The sequence below is a fragment of the Zootermopsis nevadensis genome, unplaced genomic scaffold (genome assembly GCF_977971745.1).
Source record: "Zootermopsis nevadensis isolate Lab colony 2312 unplaced genomic scaffold, Znev_1.0 Znev_ptg000024l, whole genome shotgun sequence".
Lineage (NCBI taxonomy): Eukaryota > Metazoa > Arthropoda > Insecta > Blattodea > Termopsidae > Zootermopsis > Zootermopsis nevadensis.
In genome coordinates, this window is record NW_028259156.1 from 5,932,384 (window position 1) to 5,952,079 (window position 19,696).

Genomic DNA, 19,696 nt, shown 5'->3' on the forward strand with positions numbered 1-19,696 from the left:
AAAGGCTATCAACAGTGGAGAAGGAAGAAGTAATGTACCGAATCAATAATAATAATAATAATAATAATAATAATAATTAAACTTTTCAACATGAGTCATGAAAAACACTTCACATGATTTTTCTTATTTATTCAGGTTTTCACAGTACATTTTATTGTGAGAAATTAGATCAGATAAACTCGTTTAAGTTTAATTTATTTACGAGTGTAGTGGGATCCGTAATTCGAATTACAATAAAATGATCATACGCTGTTCTTCTATCTTAAGTTCCTAGTAATGCGTTCTATGCTCTGCACATTCAACATTAATTTTTAATTTTTTTAAAAAAACACGTAACAAAACATTTTTTCCACGTGGTTGCCACATCTCAAAGAGAAATAACATAGGTAGTAGCATTTGTGAAGAGGTCCATTTTGAATCTGGTTTTTCTTTATCACAAAGCGAGAGATACGGAGTTATAAGAGACAGTTTACTCTGCGTTTCTCCCAGAGTAACCGAACACGTCAAATGTGATAAGCCGCAACACCTCGGCGAGTGGGCAGTAGTGACTGGGTATAAGCTGGTCGAACTTGGTTCAAATCCGGACAAGGGCATTTCGTCGCAGACAGCTGCCAGACCCTCCTAGCCTCCTGTTTAATGGAGGCTTTTTGTTTTTAGATAAAGCAGCCAAACGTGGAGCTGACCGTTCGTCTAGATCAAATGTAAAGGTTATGAATGCGTGGCGTTTTACCACCACACCCCCCATACGTTTGAAGTGCTTGGCGTTTAAGCTGTTTTTGAAGTAGCATTAACAGTGGACCAACAGAGTGCTTCAACGTTTTAATGCATTTTGATTTTTTGGGGTTTAAGTTGGTTCTCAGAGCAAATGGTGACCTCTTCCATCTTATTAACAGATACGTTTTCTTTGAGGTAGGACCTACTTTAAAAATTACACGAATTTTACATGTTACAAATATTGACAGCTTTTGTGTTTTCTATAATTTTATGTTCATCGGTTTGGAAAGAATGACAAATATTTGCAAAACGGCATATTTAATCAAGAAACAGAAGGTCTTACTGCACCATATAAATTAATAAATTGTAATTTCTGATGAGAGAAATTGACGATACAAATGTCGCACGTAGGCTTACGAAAGGTCTGCCACTAAATGTCGGTTCTGATGACTAAGACGCATCGTAGACTCTGATTTTTATCTCGGCTCTGACGCAGCTAAAGGCCTGATTGGATTTTAGTGCATTTATTCGCCGTGTAAATTTGAAAACGCACACACTCACATATATGCTGTTTTTGTTTCTTTTATTATGATTCACATAGGATAATGTTCCAAATTAAATATATACTTGAACTGTATTTTATATATTGAATTTGTTGGAATCAAATGTTTTTGAGAAGTTTTAGTGTGATTTATCTTCGACTAAAATAATATAAGAAAATAACCAAAGCGATACGGACCAAAATTTAATTTCCTCGAAAACCTTGTTGTAGACCCCCAATAATAAATATGTATGTACTTACACACACACACTATATATATATATATATATATATATATATATACATTCTGGGAATCCTTCTAGTTGTCGTGAATATAACTATTTACGACCTTAACCAGAACTGGAGCTATAACCACCTTGTCGTATCGAAATTTGAAATAAAAGAAATAAGTTTTTTGTAAATTATTTATTACGAAATACAACATTTAATCAAACAATACAGTTAAATCACAGAAATATTAGACGTAAAAACTACGAAAAATATATCACACAGTGACTTCTATAAGTTAACACCTGCGTTAGCCGCGTCATAGCTCATGTGGTTAGGGCTAGAGGTGGGATTCTTAAAGCGGAGGTTCGTGTTCACACCCAGGGCAGTCCATGTGGAATTTGTGGTGGACAAAATGGAGCTAAGACGGGTTTCTTTCAGAGTTCTTCGCCTCTACCCTGTCGGTACAATTCCACCACTCCTCCATATTAATTTATTCGTCATATGAAAGATGGAGAGTTAGCGGTTCAAGTTCCACAGGGACATTGTATGAAAGACATGTTATCAAACGCGCAGTAGAAACAAAGTTTCCCTACGTGTAATAAAGATGTACTTAAAGATAGCAAGAATTATTATAGATTAGTGAATATAATGATATACATATATCCTACGGTATAATTTAAGTTTATTATGAGCGGCTGTTACCCAAATTTACTAGCAAAAGTTTTTAAAGAATTTTATATAATCACCGGTTATTTACACTTTACAGTAAATAACAATTACCCTAATACATGCATTGCGCCATACATGAAGATATTTTGTGATTGCTACAATTAGGTGAGAGTATTTCTGTGTGGAACTGGACCATTGCCCCCCTCCCCCAGATGATACATGAACGAAATTGGAGCAGCGGTGGCGTGGCTATGACGAGACTATGACAAATAAATAACACAGGAGTTTTGAAATACAGTGTCAATTGGTATGGAAAAGAGAAAGAGGAGTAATAATAATGTACAAATAGCGAAAAATATTTTTATTTGAAGACTTTTATAAATATTATACGAGAGGTTATCTAGTTAAAAATAAAAATAAATACATGAAAAGGAACAAGTCTATTTAGATTTAAGGCTTTATATTTAACAGTTTTTAAAATAATACATAAAGTGTTACATTTATGTTAGAATTCAGTGCAGTGCAGTATCTGTTAGAATGAATGTTTAGCGCCTTCAAATTTTTGTTGTGCAGTCGAGCAAAATATATAAATGAATTGAATTGAAAATATATTAAAATAAGCCACTTGCTGATTTGAATATTTAAAGAATTTGTAGAAACATTGTAATAGGGGACAGTCAAGTTTAAAAACGATTATATATGATGACATATAACGCGAAGGAAAGAAAAAGAAGAAATAAAGGGAGGGGTGAAGTCCTGCTGTAGTTAGAAGAGCCTTGGAAATTGTACTCCGTACAGGAATACACAAAATATCGTCATGCGTTCTTTTCAGCCTACATTTAGAAAGAGGTATTAAATCCCAATTGTGTGGAGTGGCACAACTTTCATCCAGATACATCCAGTGGTTCTTGGGTTGAATTGATTGGACTGACGGACAGATATAACCAACTGATAATGCACTCTGCGCAAAGAACGCGTAATAAACAAGTGTTGTGTGGGACTGCATAACATAAGGAATTCGAAGACACTGGACATTCACTCTGTATAATTCTACAAAACATTTGTACACAAAATGTTTCCAAAGATGACTGTCTTCTTGGTTGTTGCACTGTGTAGTCTTGTAGAAGGTAATTGATGTTTCAGGGGTCCTTGACTGTCTCAAGCATCAGGGCAAGGACCTCTGAAAAGTCGGTAAACTTTTACCAGACTACACGGCACAACAACCCAGAAGACGGCCATCTTCAGATTCACTGCCGTGGAAACCTCAGATCCTACAAAGTTATTCCTAAATGAGTAAAAATTGAAATAAAGGTAAAACTCAAACGATAAAAAAGAAAAGAAAGTTTTTGAGTAATTACACATACAACAAGTTAAGACATCAGATTCATTCACATCAAGGAACAAACATATTTTATTACATGCTCAGACTACAATTACAAACGCGAAAGATGGAACCATTATGAACAATTATCACGCCTTCCATACAGGGCCACTTTAAGGCAGTGGTGAGGCTATGGAAAAACATGATCTTGGGGTCCGCTGTCCCATTTCCTAAAAAGAGGGAGGATTCACAACAAATTCACGCTACTGAGAGATTCAAAAATCTTAATCCGAAAAATGTATTTATATTAACAAAAACTGAATGGACAGGAAAGGGTGAAAAGAAGTAATCTAAAATTATCCCGGTTTAAATTTTATACATTCAAGCTGAAGTGTGAAATTCCAAGATTACCCACGGATAAAGAAACGTTTTGAACGTCCTGTGTGTTTCAACAGCCCAAATAGGTGAATCCAAAGAACAAGTGAACTAACTTTTTAATATGTGTGCAACTCTGATAGCGCTCCCCGCTCCAAATAGCAGAATCGGATAAAATTTTGCCTTAAGAATGCTAGTATCATCAGACTTACTTCTGACACGACAAAAAAAAAATTCTGGAGAAATTTGGAAAAACTTTGGACAAGTTTAAGAACGCGGTACCATCGGTCGAGCAGAGGGGGCCCATAAAATTAAAGGGCCGTGGGCAGCTGCCCAATTTTCCCACTGGTTAAAGTGGCCCTGATTACATAGTTTTGAAAAGTAAAACGGGAACTGAAAAAGAATTACGCTAATTTAAATAAGATATTTAATTAAATTAAGTAGCATGAAACGAACTCAATAAACACGAACGAGGCAAATGTAAGGAACAAATATTATTAATGAAAGAAAACTAAACAAACTCTATGAACAGAAATTACATACGTTAATACATACATACATACATGCATACACAATCATACACACATGCATACATACATTAATACATATATACATGAATACATAAATTAATACATACATACAAACGTTCATACATACATGCATACATACATTAATACATACATACATACATTCATACAGACTTACATGCATAATTACAGGCATACTTACATACATTATTACATACATACATGCATACATACATTCATACATACCTGCATGCATGCATATATACATACATACATATATTCATTCATTCCTTCATTCATTCATACATACATACACATTACATGCATACATATCTAATACATGCATTCGTACATAATACACGCATACATACATAATACAAGCATACATACATAATACATGCATTCATACATAATACACGCATACATACATAATACATGCATTCATACACAATACATGCATACATAATACATGCATTCATACATAATACATGCATACATACCTGCATGCATACATATATACATACATACATTCATATTACATGCATAAATACATCATACACGCATACATACATAATACAAGCATACATACATAATACATGCATTCATACATAATACATGCATTCATACATAATACATGCATACATACATATTACATGCGTACATACATAATTCATGCATACATACATAATACATGCATAATACATCATACATGAATTCATACATTAATACATACATACAGGGAATACACAAATTACAAGACCTACTTCTGAATTTGTAAACAAATTAAATAACGAAGGGAAACAAAGAATTTAACTCCCCCAATGTTTCAGAGAGGAACAAATTTCAATAAAATACAAAGCCAATGAAATAGTATTTACAACATTGTAGGAGGAAATAAAGATATGAGAGGGGGAAATGAATGGTTCTCTAAATCTAAATATGATCTAACAAATTGAAGGGCGTAGTGCAAAAACACGACAAGGCACACTTTTATCGAAAAGGAATTTTCCATGTATCGCTTTTCCATGTATCGCTAAGTGGCAGAAATTTCTGAACAATCACTTTGATGGATCGGTTCTGAACAGCCGAGCAGCTGAAGTCATGTCAAAAAATTTGTCAGTGGTTTATGAAGACGTGTGTATAAGAAAATTGTTTGAATTCGGATATTTGAATTGTGTACCGCCTGCAAATAGGAGCTTCCCAATAACATTAATTGCTAATGGGTCAATGGTAAATTACGAAGGTGAAGTGACGAAGCTATTTTTACGGACACAAGAGAAATCCACGTTTTGGTTGTGCAAAATAAGGGCATTTCTGTTGTGCATGCGACAATGTGATAAGCCACGAAAATTTTCAAATTTTAACACTAACTTATCTTTGACATCTTGAAATTGTAGTTATTCTTATACCTCTGGTAAAATATATATGAAATTAAATATATTATATGTAATTTTTGCTTTATTTAGTAGAATATTATTTTATAGGATTTAACAAAATGTAAACAAAGCCCCGAGTAAACTTGGATGTTCTGTCTGGTAATGTTTGTGCAGGAAACCCTTCATTATAATGATAACAAACATACGACCAATGTACCAATTTTACAATTATGGCACTTTCATGTTACATACAGTATGTCCCAAAAGTACCTCAACCCGAGGATTACTTATTAAATAATGTGTTAGTGTGGTAGGAATGCAAGAAGCACGAAGTGTTCTTATTACTCAAAATTATTTGCGAACGCAGTCGTATGAAGAAGATAAGCTGGAATATTACGTGCGGCTTCGTAATGATGCGGGCAACCACTTTTTAGCTCGTTAACAGTTTTCGCGATACTAAAGACAAAAGACGCACGGGATGAGCCAAAGAAGTGCAGGACAATTTAAACTCTCTTTTTTTTTTGTAATGACGAACTTCGGTTTGCGGGACTTGTGGGACACCGTGGAAGTGATATTGATCTGATACATTATTTTGGTTAAATGAGATGCTTTGTCCAAAATTCTGCTTATTTTTTCTCTAAAACTTGTCATCAAGAATGCCACGGATTCAGGTGGGTTTAAAATGAAATGGTCTGCACCAGGTACTTGCCTATGCTGATGATGTCAATTTGCTGGGGGATGTTGTGTGGGTACCATAGCCAAGAACACAGAAAGTCTCCTAGAGGCTAGCAAGCACATAAGTCTAAAGGTAAATGTAGACAAAAATAAATACATGGTCGTAATAAGGGATCAACTTCAGTAGCAATGGCGGAACATAATTAAAAGTAACACGTCATTTGAAAATGTTTCAAAATTTAAGTATCTGGGAAGAACAATAACAAATAGAAATGAGGTCCATGAAGAAGTTAAGTGTAGAATACATTCGGGGAACGCTTGAATTTATCCAGTTCAAAAAGTGTTTTCATTCCGTTTAGTAACCACAACACTAAACATCGGGATATGTAAAAGAATAATTTTGCCTGTTGTCTTGTATGGTTGTGAAACATGGTCTCTTACTTTAAACGAAGAACGTAGATTACAAATGTTTGAAAACGGTGTTGAGGAGGATATTTCGACCTAGGAGGGATACAGTAAGTGGGGAATTTGGGATATTTTATAAACAGGAGCTGCGTGAGTTGTACGAGTCACCTAGCATAATAAGGATAGTGAAATCTACGAAGGTCCGATGGGCTGGATATGCAGCACGAATGGGGAAGGCAAGTGGTGAGTCCACAGTTTTTGTGTGAAATCCTTCTGGAAAACGATAACTGGGCAGACCAAGAGGGGATGGGATTGTAATATCAAGGTGATCTTATGGAGGCAATTCTCAAGACTAAGAATGGGGTCAGCCTGTCTCTTTGTACGGACAACGACGGAGACTTGTTCCTCTGTTGACCACAAGATTTGCTCTCTGCACATCTTTTATTTCCCTTAGCAATCTGCACCGGGGTTGTGTGACGTAATGGAGAGAAAAATTATACGTTTTATTCGGAGCAATGAAACAGTCGGAACTGCAGACAGCTGACTGGCGGATCAGATTTAAGATTTGAAGGGAAATTTTTATTGTGCCCTGACTGTCCTAATTGAAGGGAATCAAGAATGCACAACACTATCATATAAATAATTATGTTATTGTTATATTTTCATGAGGTTGGAGGACGATTTAGGCAAATAACGACAGCTGAATTTATGATTTAAGGAAAACTGAAAAGTATAATTCACAAATAAACTAAGTAAGTGTATGCTGGGGGCCGCAGAGATGAAGACTGCAATTTTTATCGTGAGTCATGAAGGTCGAATATAGACTGAAAAATAAATCTCGATAAGATTTAGCTGGGACAATCGCTTACAACGGAGTATACGATAATCTGAATAGAAGTAGAATTTTCGCGAAAGGTCTACTGGAAAGTTATGATAATATATCCCAGCCAGTGGGAGCAGTGTAAAGAAATCACAGGAATACTCTTTTCGTAATAGAAGAGGAATCCTAACCTCTGAATATCGATATGACAGACGTTAAATACAATTCCGTATGCAGTTATCAGGTAATGAATTCCAAAAAATTAAGAATTGCATAATTTTTCAAAGAAATTAAACGCCTACAAAGAAACTTAACTTAAATCTGCCAACGTGAAATGACGCGTGGAAATTACATCGGAAGGCTCAGAAAACGAACGGTTTACAGAATTTAATTATTTACTTTTGACGACAATTCGGAAATTGAAAAGGAATGTATAAGTAGGCCTCGATGAATGAATTGCGTTTTGAAGTGTTAACAAACGTAGACGTCGAATGCGACGGTCAAATACGAAATTGTGACGTGGATCCTAAATTAGAGAAACGGCCGAAATTTGATACCAGAACACACGAAATTTCTATGACCTCTGCAGAGATTTACAAAATTTGACAACCAAAGGAAGAACTTGAATGTACAGTGGAAGGATCACGATAATCAAGAATAATGGGAGAGAAATGATGCAGATGTAAATTTACCGACAAGAGCTCACTCACAGTTAGGCTGGTTTCTTGTTGCCTATTTCAGGGGAGAGGTGGGGACATATAAATGGAAAAACTGCAACTTGATGGTATTTGGGGAAACACAAGATATGCAGAGTGCAAATTGATCAACAAGCAGTGGATGATGTTCGGTCTTCTGGCCTGAAAAGAAATCTGAATTTCAAGTGTAACTTCGTCGGAGAATGAGCAGTGTTCAATGTTGAAGGTTTCGGTGAAGATGGAATTTGTCCCTGTCATCCTAATGAAGTGGCTGCTGAAACCTTCCCTGTCCCCTCCCTTCCTAGCCACGTGGTCGCTAGCCCGGGGTAAAGGCGGAATTTCGAAGTTGTTATGAAATATCTAAAACGTATTTATGATGACACAGAGTCAGGGAGTAAGGCTCATTGTGGGAAATACACGACCCTCATAACAAGGATAATCCTGTGACCTGGCGGCTTACTTCTCACAGTAACAGTAAAATAGGCCGTGGCTAGTGATTAAAAGATGATTTAGTGAGATTGGTTATTAAATATTGTGGGGTCGTGGGCAAAGATGGAGGAATGTTAGCGAAAAAGGAACGGGTAAGAAATTTAGTCTTTGGAAACTGTTGCTTGTTGCTAGGTAATGGGCCGAGTGGAGGAACATGCGAGGAGTAGTTCCCCAAGTTAGCTTTTACAGATTATGTGGTGCTCTGACAGAACGGAATTTGCAAATCCAAGCCCAGACCTACTATAATTTTTTTCTTGATGCTAGGCAGTTGTGGAATGAATTTATATTTCATTTTAAAAAAAGGGTTAGAGATACAAGTGTGAAGATTTGTATTAAAGGACGGAACTAAATCGAAAAAAGAATGTCTGTCTAAGAGGCTTCTTAACTACTTTTTATAGCCCACAGTGCGTAACGTTGAAAAAGTGGAGGAATTGAAAAGCATTGAATTTGGGGGTCAGAAATACTGTAATCATGGACGAAGGAATTTGCCTAGATTAACAGGTAAACATGAAGAAAGTGGCAGTGTTTCCCCCCTTAATTGAATAGGTCGTTGCTTCTGAGTTATTCTAGTCATGCCACCACCACCCACTGCCGTATTAAAAGGAGGCTTCCTAATTTCCCCTGAAGATAACAACGCAAGTGCTTGCCGAAACATCCAGAAACCAACATTTCATGACGCTGCTTATTCCAGTAAGCCGAAGTTACACATTGAAAAAGCCAGTTGCTGCTTACTGTAATGGAGAATCAGTGGCTGCGATGTTTCTGCAGGCTGTTTCATTCCACTACAGGAAGCATTGAGGATGATTCTTCTTCGCCGATCTGTTCTGGCTGAATCCACGCATATTTCCTCACACAATTCTTCTCTTCCTTTGCCCTCCGCCGTCTTCAGCACTGAGGACGTGCCTCCTCTTCTGTGGTTTCCTCGGGTTCTGCTGATGCGTTGCTATCTGCAGAACCCGATCTTCTGTGACCACCCCTCGTGCTGGTATCAGAATCCTCAGAATCGTCTCTGGGATCCTCGAGGGGTGATCGGTGTCACATGTAGGGTCTGCAAATGAAAAATTCTTAATCGCATTTTATGTTCATGGGACAATCAAACTTACTCTTAATACATGAACGTGTGAAAATTGTTGTTTTAGCCCACCTCATTATATTTTGTGCTGACAACTGGTTTAATATTCTTTGAAGACTGCGTCTAATATTTTGATGTTTTTTTCAATTAAAACTAAAGAACTTTTATCATAATTCAGCTTTCTGTTTCGTAATGTTAGTACGATTCAGTTTAATGAAGTAAGTGGGACGTGTGTGAGGCAGTGGTGAATACTTTGACCACGCGTGGCGCTGGCGATGGAAGACAGCACGAGATATTTCAGACAGTGTTATAAACGCGTACAAAGAAACCTTTACTCTGGAAAGGGATACTTGTTCACGAGTATATAAGTTATATTTATATAATATAATATTATACACAAATTCACAAAACTTGAATTTAATTACGTAACTCGAAACAATAAATTTTACAAGCAGATTAAGCAGTTATTTGAGTTTACTATCGAGGTCAGAGGCTGAGAGACACAGAGAAAACACAAAGTGCGAAGTTGATTTAGTAAACTTGCTCAGTGAGCAGTTGTCTTATGCAGTGGAAGCCTTTTTGGGTGCAGGTACTCAGATCAGACATGGGTGTTCTGTACGACGGTATTGTAACATTCTACGGGAGTTCCGTATTAAAATCCTAATTTCTCTGCAGTTTTCTGTTGAATCTCCATACAAAATTTGTTTTAATTCTACTCTGAGCACTACAAACTAGAAGACCGACATCGACACGGACCGAGTTCCACTGTCTGGGCACATGTGATATTTTGCAAGTGTTGGGGAACTGGATGTAAGCAGATAGCTTACTTCTGAAATTAAATAAGATATCTCACCTGGTCCGTGATTGGTGGATTCAGGGATGCAGTCATGTGAGGAAGCCAATGGGGCACTTGACACCGGCGCTGTTGGATACTCAATCTGTTGACACGAAAACAGGAATCAGTTGCTTGTAGTAGTTTGTTCAACATTCGCCCTTTGCAGCAAAACCCAAGTTCGAGGCAACTGTTTTTGCAGTTAGCATTACGCACTCAACAGAACTGCCCCTTTGCACCATTTCAGACTGAATTAGACTTCGATGCCACCTGCTCTTAAGTCGCGCGACTAGAGTCATTTTCAACCTGGAGCCATTTCACACTCGTCAGTATGAAAGATGATTTACCGACGAACTCAGCAACCCAGAGTTGCTTCAGTGCGAACACTGCCCAAATACTTAACAACGATCACAAGCGAATTTCAAATAAGAAAATGTAGCAGAAGACAAAAAAGGGACACGTGGGGTAAAACGGCTGTTTTATCGTCATTTTAGCTACATTTGATTTTTCTTGTTTACGACAATATGTAATATAACTTCGTGTAAGCTGCTCGACATCTGATGAGTACAGCGCGCCATGATTGGAGTAAGTTCCAGGTTGCCAGATACGACGGAGATGTGTCTGTGGTCTTAATTTATTAATGTAACATTTTTAATATTGTTGTGACATTCAAGCGACACAGCAAAAGAACACTTTTTTGCAGAGCCTGAAAATGGTAAATATTTTCAGAGCCTACGAATGCTTTTCTAATAATTAATAATTTTCTTGCGTGTGTTGAAAGATGTGTTATAAAATATCATTTATCATGTGAGGCAAAAATAGAGAGGATTTTTACTAACTTTGTAACTTACAATGCGTAAATTGTGTACAATGAGGTACTGAGAAACTAATGTAGGTTAAGTGTAAACACTTACTGTGGTTGCACGCTCCAGGGAGGTCTCGTCCAAGGATGGCGACACAAATGAGAAGTTCTGCAATAGAAATTAGAAAAGTCACAGTTAAGCAAAATCCTTTTGTGTTGGAACGTCTTTACTGCGGCGTTTTTAAGACTAGAAAAATGCGTATTTGGAAAGAAGTTGATAAACTCGTGTCTTCACTGTGAAACAGAGAGTAAGCCCATGAAAATAAAAATTCTCTCTGTCAAACCAGAGTTACGGTGCAAAAATATCGGCCAAGGCCTAATAATGACATCAGAATTATTACTGACTGTAACACATCGAAGGGAACGTGACCCTCAGTCTCCGACACGTGTTCTAAGAGGGCCGGTAACTAGCCTTGTTCTGATGCGACACGCAATAAAAGTAGGAAAATTACGTGTTCTCACCTTGAAAGGGTCGTCGCTCCTTGGACGCCAAGTGCCCGCTGACCGAGGGTCAGACGCCACCCCGAACTGGTTTTCATCGACATCATCGGCGCTGATGATGTCGAGATGTGGGAGGAATGGTGGTGATACCTTCTTCCCTCTCAGTTGAACCCAGTCGATGGTCTGTAGACAAAGCACAAGCATAACAGAGTGAAGAATTCTGGCGGAGCCGACATGAGAACACCTCAGTTTGTTATCATTGCAGGGATTACGAAATTAAGTCTTCTTCCTGATCGAATTTTATGCACTCCGTCTCTTTAGAGTAATTTTTATTGCCTTCGATAAGACGAGCGGAGATCTACTTTAGTTTCTTAACTGAAGTTACCAATTTCTCATAACGAAGCGATTTCTTTCATTAAATGTCGAGCGAAAAGAGAAAGTAGTTTATTTTTTCCACGGAACAAACTTAAAGTCTTACAGAGACCATACAAGCGTGGGGCTATGTAGGAAGTGGCGTCAGGGGCCTTACCCTCGTCTTTTTCGATGGTCGTCTCAATTATCCGATCGTCCTTCGGGACTTTGGTTTCTTACGTCCAGGAAGAAGACAGTTCAGAACTGAAGCATTTCTGTCCAATATTTTATGGTAAGAGATTTGGGAAGACAACTTACGGCGTAGAAAGGATGGCTCTTGATTCCCTCGGCGCCCCTCGCTCCGCCGCCCAAGCGCATTCTAGGGTCCTTCACCAGCAGCCTTGCTATGAGGTGCGACGCACATGGTGTGAAAAAAGGCGGGAATACGGGCTCTTGAGTCAAAATTTTGCTGTAAAAGAGAATCGAATTAGTAAATCTGCCATTATGTTCCCTGTTATTATTTCTTTGTTCCTGTAAATGAGTTAATTAATCTAAGTCACCGAAATAGGTTTTGCAGGTTCATCTATAACAACATTTTGGGATGTTTATCTTTGTTTTCCGTTTCCTTCCCTGTCCCTCACATTTAATTGATTCCCTGTATAATCTTTTGTATCGGATATATTTCTGTCTGAATTTTGGTTTCTTCCATGAAGTTGATTCTCCGCGAACTTCACTGGCATTAAAACGGATAACAACTGGTCCTCTGTTAGGGTCAAAGTAATCTGTGTAGGAGTTTGTTGAAAAAAATTGCTCTTTGCAAATAAGGAGACTCACGTAAACAATGTCTGAATGTTGCTCCTTTCCTCAAAGGGCCTGGTGTAGGACAACATCTCGTACACGACAATTCCCATACTCCACCAATCAGCTGCCTGCAACAATTCAGATTAGGACAAGAGCTTTAACAGCCACTCCCATTTCTTTGCACCCTCCAGAAACAGAAAGAATTGATGTACGCTCTGTAACTGATGCATATATTATGTAATTATATGCAGCTGATATACACATAAATGCGTTACTCTTTAATGTTACTTTTTCTGTGTGAGATATGAGAAATATTTGCCTCATTATTGAATCTATATTTGTTGTAACGGACCTTCAGATTATTCCACTGGGATGCTGTATTTGTCTCAGTTACGTGAAAGTACGAAATTTTACATCTTCATGGAAGAAAACACTTACCATGTCGTGTCCCATGCGCCGGATTACTTCGGGGGCCATATATTCTGGAGTACCGCTGCAGGAGTACGTTCTTTTATCCTGTTGATAAAAACAAGATTTTAAATAAGTTACATGTGACAGGAAATGAGACACAGAAACATTTCCCTAACTGTGGTACAAGAAAGAAAACTTTGAGGATTGCTAACACCCAAGGATGCACTTCAGACCCAGGCCTGTTCGTCTTCTGACGTCATAACATGTTTCTCCAACGTAATGCGTGTTGGCGTCTTTTTCATGGTCTTCCATGTTCTTACTCTCCAAAAACTTTCAACGTCAAATATGTGTCTGCGTTGCTTCTCGCCCTACTTAACTGGCACAGTGTAATTCCGAAAATTTATCCATTAGGAATACTCGGTGAGCTGAATGTTTCACGTATTTTCTAGGTCCCAGCATTTGTGATTTAAGTTCCTTGCCCAAAGTAAGACACGCGTTTCACAGCCATACAAAACACGTGGTAAAACCATGCATCTTGATGTTTAATGTTTTGCAAGTGGATAAGATACTTAATAGTGGAAGTATTTGTGGAATTTTAAACAGCAAATTACAGGCAACATGCAATGCTGTAGGTAATAAAATCTGCGCTTGTTAGTTGACACCCTCAGAATCTGAGAACTTGCGATGTCCCTGTTAAATGTAAGTACAAGAGAAGTGCTCTCTGAATATGGGTGCCCACATTTCAGATATTTCCATTTTTATTGTTCTAATAGTCTGAGTGCCTTCAAAGAGTTACTCCCTGATGGAGAGAGAGAGATCCACTCATCCGCTACATTCCAGCCAACTCAGCGAATTAAAGTGACAGAATAAAGCAGTTGGCACTAAGCTTACCTCCTGATCAGACGGAAACTCCTTCGACAGACCGAAATCCGTCAGAAGAACATGGCCCGCGGCGTCCAGAAGGATGTTCTCCGGCTTCACGTCCCGGTGAACGATTCCCAACTGAAAGAAACAAATGAACTCGTCTCAAGAGCAGTGGGGAGAAGGAAACGCATTTTGCATTTTCGATATGTACATTTTTTATGTATTCTTTGCAGTTGATTTAAAGACGATGTTAGTATATGGGTTATATGGCATTGGGCTTCGTAGATCGATCTTAATTACACGCCGAACATTTTAATTAACTATTTCCCATGTTTCAGCTTAGGTAACTACAGAAAGTATGATTATGAATGTTCTAATACACTGAATTGAGAGATATGAAAGTTGTAAAGTGAACTTTTCTGGTTACGGAGAATTACTTGGCGGCTAAGTAATCAGACATGACAGAACTAACCAAAGTCCTTGCTTACTAATCCGGGGAGCATTCTTCAGAAGAAACAAGCTAAAATTTAGGTATTAGCACTTGTTGTGAATTTAGATATTTCTCACAGAATTACAAATGATTCGACGTACTGTGAAAAAATTAAGGGAATTTGAAGACAATTCTATAGCCCTGAAGTCAGTAAGTATTATGCTGTTCAGTGGGAGTGCTGGTTGCCTACCTCGTGCAGGTGCTGGAGGGCCAGGATGACTTCAGCGGAGAAGAATCTTGTTTCATTCTCCGTAAGCCTGCCTCGCTGTTCCAGCAGTTCAACGAAGTCTTTTCCTGCGACGTAATCTGCAACAATAAAGACGAGATCGCGTTGTTGTGAGGACTCTTAGGCCACTGAATGCTGATGTATTGTATGTTTAATTCGGCAACTGTATAATTAGAAATCGAAGCTCTGCAGAAGACTAAAAAGTGAAATATTTAGCGGAAAGCGAAGGATTATTCCGCAAACGGGGTACGTATGAGGACCTTACACATTTAGTTACTGTGATGTTTCGTTTGATGTACTCACCCATTACGAGATGAAGGCGTTCATTCGACTGAAACGCGTAGTGCAGCTGCACTAGGAACGGACAGTCACGTGTTTTTTCAAACACGCGACGCTCCGTCCACGCGTGGTCGATTTCCTTTCTCTTCAGTGATGTCTTCATGCTCTTCATTGCGTAAAGTTTACCGGCGTCACTGCCGTCCTTTTTCCTCGCCAGGTAAACTTCGCCAAACCCTGTAACAGAATCTCAGTTGTATTTCATCTTGATATCTGTACAGGTACGGGCTGTCGTGTCAGCAAAGTCTCCTTTCAAATAATTATGATACTCTGCCCCTTTTTTTTCGATACCAAAACTTCGCGATGAATATAAAATTCATAAATACGTGGTTCGTCTTCTCTTTAAAAGCTCTAAACCTCTCTCCGGCAGGTCAAGCCCTTGTGCTCAGGATATTACTAGATTATATTGTTTCCTGCGTGGTGACAGAAAGAAGATGAAATACCGTTTAGGTCTGTGAGATTTCATGACTGCAACTTTTATCGTTAAAGTGCTTACGTGGAGTGGTCTTTGACCCATTCGCGAGCTGTCTGCATAATTTGATTAACTCTAACTGCGTTTTTAAATGTCTCCGCAAATAAATGTTGGCATTTCGTAAATGATCCACCTTTTAACATTTTTTAGCATTCATGAGGAGAAGCAGAATATGGCCTACACAATTCTTAAGATCCCTAATTCAGATTTCGTTAAAGTAAAAGGAAATGTACATTGTGCATAAGAAGAACTTCCTCTCGTGTTTATCACTTCCGATGTTACGGCATTTCGATTCAGTGTAAACCAGAACGCGACAATAGAATGACGATAACATTAATAAGAGAAAATAGGCCACAGACACGTCTTTCTTGTTATTTCACTGCCGATTAAGTTGCATTGCACTTGATCATGGGCTAGGAAGGACGCTCTAAAATGCTGATCTTCTTCTCTGCCTACTTAATAGATCAGGTCCCTGTTTTGTAAGCGGAGAAATGCACGGGTAATCGGCCGACTGTTAACAGGAAGTTGTACTTACCTCCTGCTCCTAGAAGTTTGATGATCTTGAAGTCGTTTTGGCGGACATGTTGAGGCCCTGTAACAAATATCATAATTAGTGGCATGTGCTAATATACAATAAAAATGTAAAGGTATCCTGTCGCACTCCATTTAGGCGCTTGGGTGGGGTGAGACGAGGTATAGCTCCTACTTATTCTTAACCTCGGCACCAGATGAGGGTGAGTGCTCAGTACCCCGGTATCTATTGGAGAGGAGGCTGGGTGGTAAGTGGGCCCAAGAGCCGGTCTGGACGGAGGGGCTAGAGGAAAAATCCTCTGCCCCTGTCAGGGATCGAATCCCGGTTGTCCAGTCCGCAGTCAGTCACTGCACTGACTGAGCTAGCTCAGTTCCCGTCTTTAATCTACAGGCTTAATTAAAGTAATTTACTCTTTTTTTACTCTACAATCCTGCGGATTGTTCGCCACCCCCATTACGGGGTTAGTCTTACGAAGATACCAAGGCCTTGCCCTCCGTGGTCATTCTTTATCCACCAGACTGGAAGAGAAGGGACGCGGATAAACATCCATGGCTGGAGTTGGACTCGAACCCACGGTCGCAGCAACGAGAACCATGCCTCAGACCGCGTGGCTACGGAGGCTGAAATCTACATTTTAAACCGCGCAATTCGCCTTTTGAAAATAGTGTTTATTGTAATCAAGAGGGAAACTACCCCTCAGATAGTTTTGTCTGCTTCCCGGCCTCTCAAGTTCCTAACCCCACTCTTATGCAGTATGTTAAATATTTGCTATACGTAGGCGTTATTATACAGTTTAATTATGTTATTATATTTGTAAATTTGCAGAACAGCTGCGTTGCTGTGTTTATTTATATTTTTAGCCGCTTAAAGTGCATTGTCATTTGAGTGATAAATACGGAAGTCACTTATCAAGAGCTTCGTGCAACATGAAATGAGAGACTGAAAGGTGTTCTTGAAAGTCTGGAATAATTATAATATTTTAAGTTGGCTGTCTTCTGGGTTGTAGCGCCGTGTAATCTGGTAGAAGTTTACCGACGTTTTCAGAGGTCTTTGCTGCCGCCATAATCAGGGCGATGGAGGCAGCAAGGACCTCTGAAACGTCACTAAACATCTACCAGATTACACGGCGCTACAATCCAGAAGACAGTTTTCTTCAGAATCAGCACTGCGAAATCGACGAATCCTACAAATGATAATATTAATTTCTGCATATAATTATTCATAAACAGCCCATTTGAACTTAGCTACTCCGACACATGCAGACTAGTTTGTCAGCTGGATGGAAGTTGTTATGTTTGTAACTCGCTGCTGTAAACTGAAGGAATGCTTAACAATGCCCGTTTTCAGTTCGTTGTAATTTGTCTTCCGCTTAAAGTGGATAGTGACACTTGCAATCTGACAGGTGATCTGCTTTAAAAGACGAGAAATACAAACTCGCAAAATAATCTAAAAGGCATCATGACAATTTGAGGCGCCGTGCCGATGAGATGCTTGTATATGGGCAGGCCAGTGAAATACGCGTATATTTAACATCGTTATAAGGCAACAATTGAAAAATAATAGTAAGACAAAACTTTGATCGCAGTAGAGTAATATTTCAAAGTCTATACCAAACATCTCGTCTTTACAGTCTGTTGTTTAAAGGCAATGCTGAATCATTCCTTGTAAAACAGAATTAAAACGAAATGTTTAAAGACACAGACCGTTTTCAACTGCACATTGTTGTATAAATCTCTGTCAGAAACTCAATAGCATCGCAATATGTTTTATCCTAGTTCCGATTGTTAATTCCATCTGCTTCGGAATGGGAACATTTGGTTAAAGAGTTTACCTAACTTTAAATGCAATACACAGTAAGAAAAGATTTATTTAAATATAATCACAGTACAGACATGATTGTGTCGTGGCAGTGACCTTCTGATAAAAGCTGGGGTTTGTAAATGTTATTAAAGAGGCAATATTCATCCACTGGTTTGTTCCTAACACGGCTACTACAAAATGAAAACGCGCACCTTTAAGAGTAACTTTTTTTATGAGACATTCAACTCTGGGCTTGTAAGACGGTGCCTTAGGGCCACGGTGTTTGGAGGCCTTCGCCATATTTTGTTCAATGCTAGTGCGAAAACTAACAAAATGCAGAAGACTTGTTTGTGTGCTATCAGCAGATTAAATCATGTAACTTCGGACGATAAGATTATTAGTGAATAACAAATTAGTAATTGTAAGGAAGTTTTTATGAATGAGTGTTTGTGTTCTGTCGCAGTAATTGTTTCCCCTGAGATAATCATCTCCAGAAGAAAATATACAATTCATATGGGAATTTAATTAATTTATGTTAAGTTCTAAAAACCAATATGGCCCGGCTTTAATGTGACGCAACGAAGCACAGGGAAGAAGCCAAACATAACCTTATCCTAATACAATTTTCTCGCTGAATTTATTATATAACTGGTGCATTATAGGTCACAAATCATGCTTAATGCATAATTGAACATCTGTCAGAACCTTTTCCCAAGTGATTTATTATTATCATCCAATCTAAACGTCGGAAATAGAATTCAGTTACGTAATAAAATGTTTAATGTAATTTCACCGTAATCAACAATTGAAAGGCCTGGTATTCCTAGTAACTCTCGACACAATAAGTAAGACACAGAATCATATTTATCATCGTTTATAAACTAGAAACTAATAAATACATTTAAATGAAAACTACATACCGGTACTTGAATAACAGCCAACATCAGGTTCCATGATATCCATTGCTGTTGTAATTCGTTATTCACAAATTTTTACCCTAAACACTGTTTTAACAAAACTACAGATTAAATACCTTATTTTAAAACTAACTAAATGACTTCAATGCACTATTATATAGTTTTATCTGAAATTGACTGTGAGAAACCCTAACGGTTCGCACAGCTTGCAATCAAAAATATGACTGACGTATCACAACGCAAGTCCGGTCAAAGAAGTTTGAAGCACGCAGTGTGACTCAATTGTTTTAAACGTCTGAAAGAAGAGTAGGCCATCTTTAATCTCTGACTGCCTGTACGTATGTAACTAGAATTTTTCTAGCTCCTTTCCAAGACGACCTGGAATTATCGTAGGTTATGTATGCATCTAAATGACATATGAAATCCAAATGTGAGGTTTTCGAGATATAAC

General features: G+C 38.2%; 2 protein-coding genes across 2 annotated transcripts in view; one reads left to right on the plus strand and one right to left on the minus strand.

Moving 5' to 3' along the window:
* The window catches only part of LOC147872721 (uncharacterized), a 178,031-nt gene that overhangs the window by 25,101 nt on the left and 133,234 nt on the right, over positions 1-19,696 (plus strand). The window lies entirely within an intron of this gene.
* On the minus strand, positions 2,599-19,471 carry LOC147872722 (ribosomal protein S6 kinase alpha-5-like). Its single transcript, XM_087355026.1, has 13 exons — positions 19,249-19,471; positions 16,532-16,588; positions 15,492-15,701; positions 15,153-15,268; positions 14,500-14,610; positions 13,636-13,713; positions 13,231-13,325; positions 12,715-12,865; positions 12,067-12,228; positions 11,657-11,713; positions 10,764-10,848; positions 9,571-9,886; positions 2,599-8,511 (listed from the first exon to the last, which is right to left on the minus strand). The coding sequence occupies exons 1-12, from the start codon at positions 19,289-19,291 to the stop codon at positions 9,687-9,689; spliced, it is 1,365 nt and encodes a 454-aa protein (XP_087211152.1). The 5' UTR covers positions 19,292-19,471; the 3' UTR covers positions 2,599-8,511; positions 9,571-9,686.

Bases quoted from the DNA above. Each gene is read 5' to 3' on its own strand.
- LOC147872722 (XM_087355026.1), bottom strand. From the start codon at position 19,291: ATGGATATCATGGAACCTGATGTTGGCTGTTATTCAAGTACCG. The intron at 14,611-15,152 runs GTAGGCAACCAG...TGTTTCTTTCAG, and splicing joins CCCTCCAGCACCTGCACGAG to TTGGGAATCGTTCACCGGGA. The intron at 13,326-13,635 runs GTAAGTGTTTTC...GAATTGTTGCAG, and splicing joins GGCGCATGGGACACGACATG to GCAGCTGATTGGTGGAGTAT.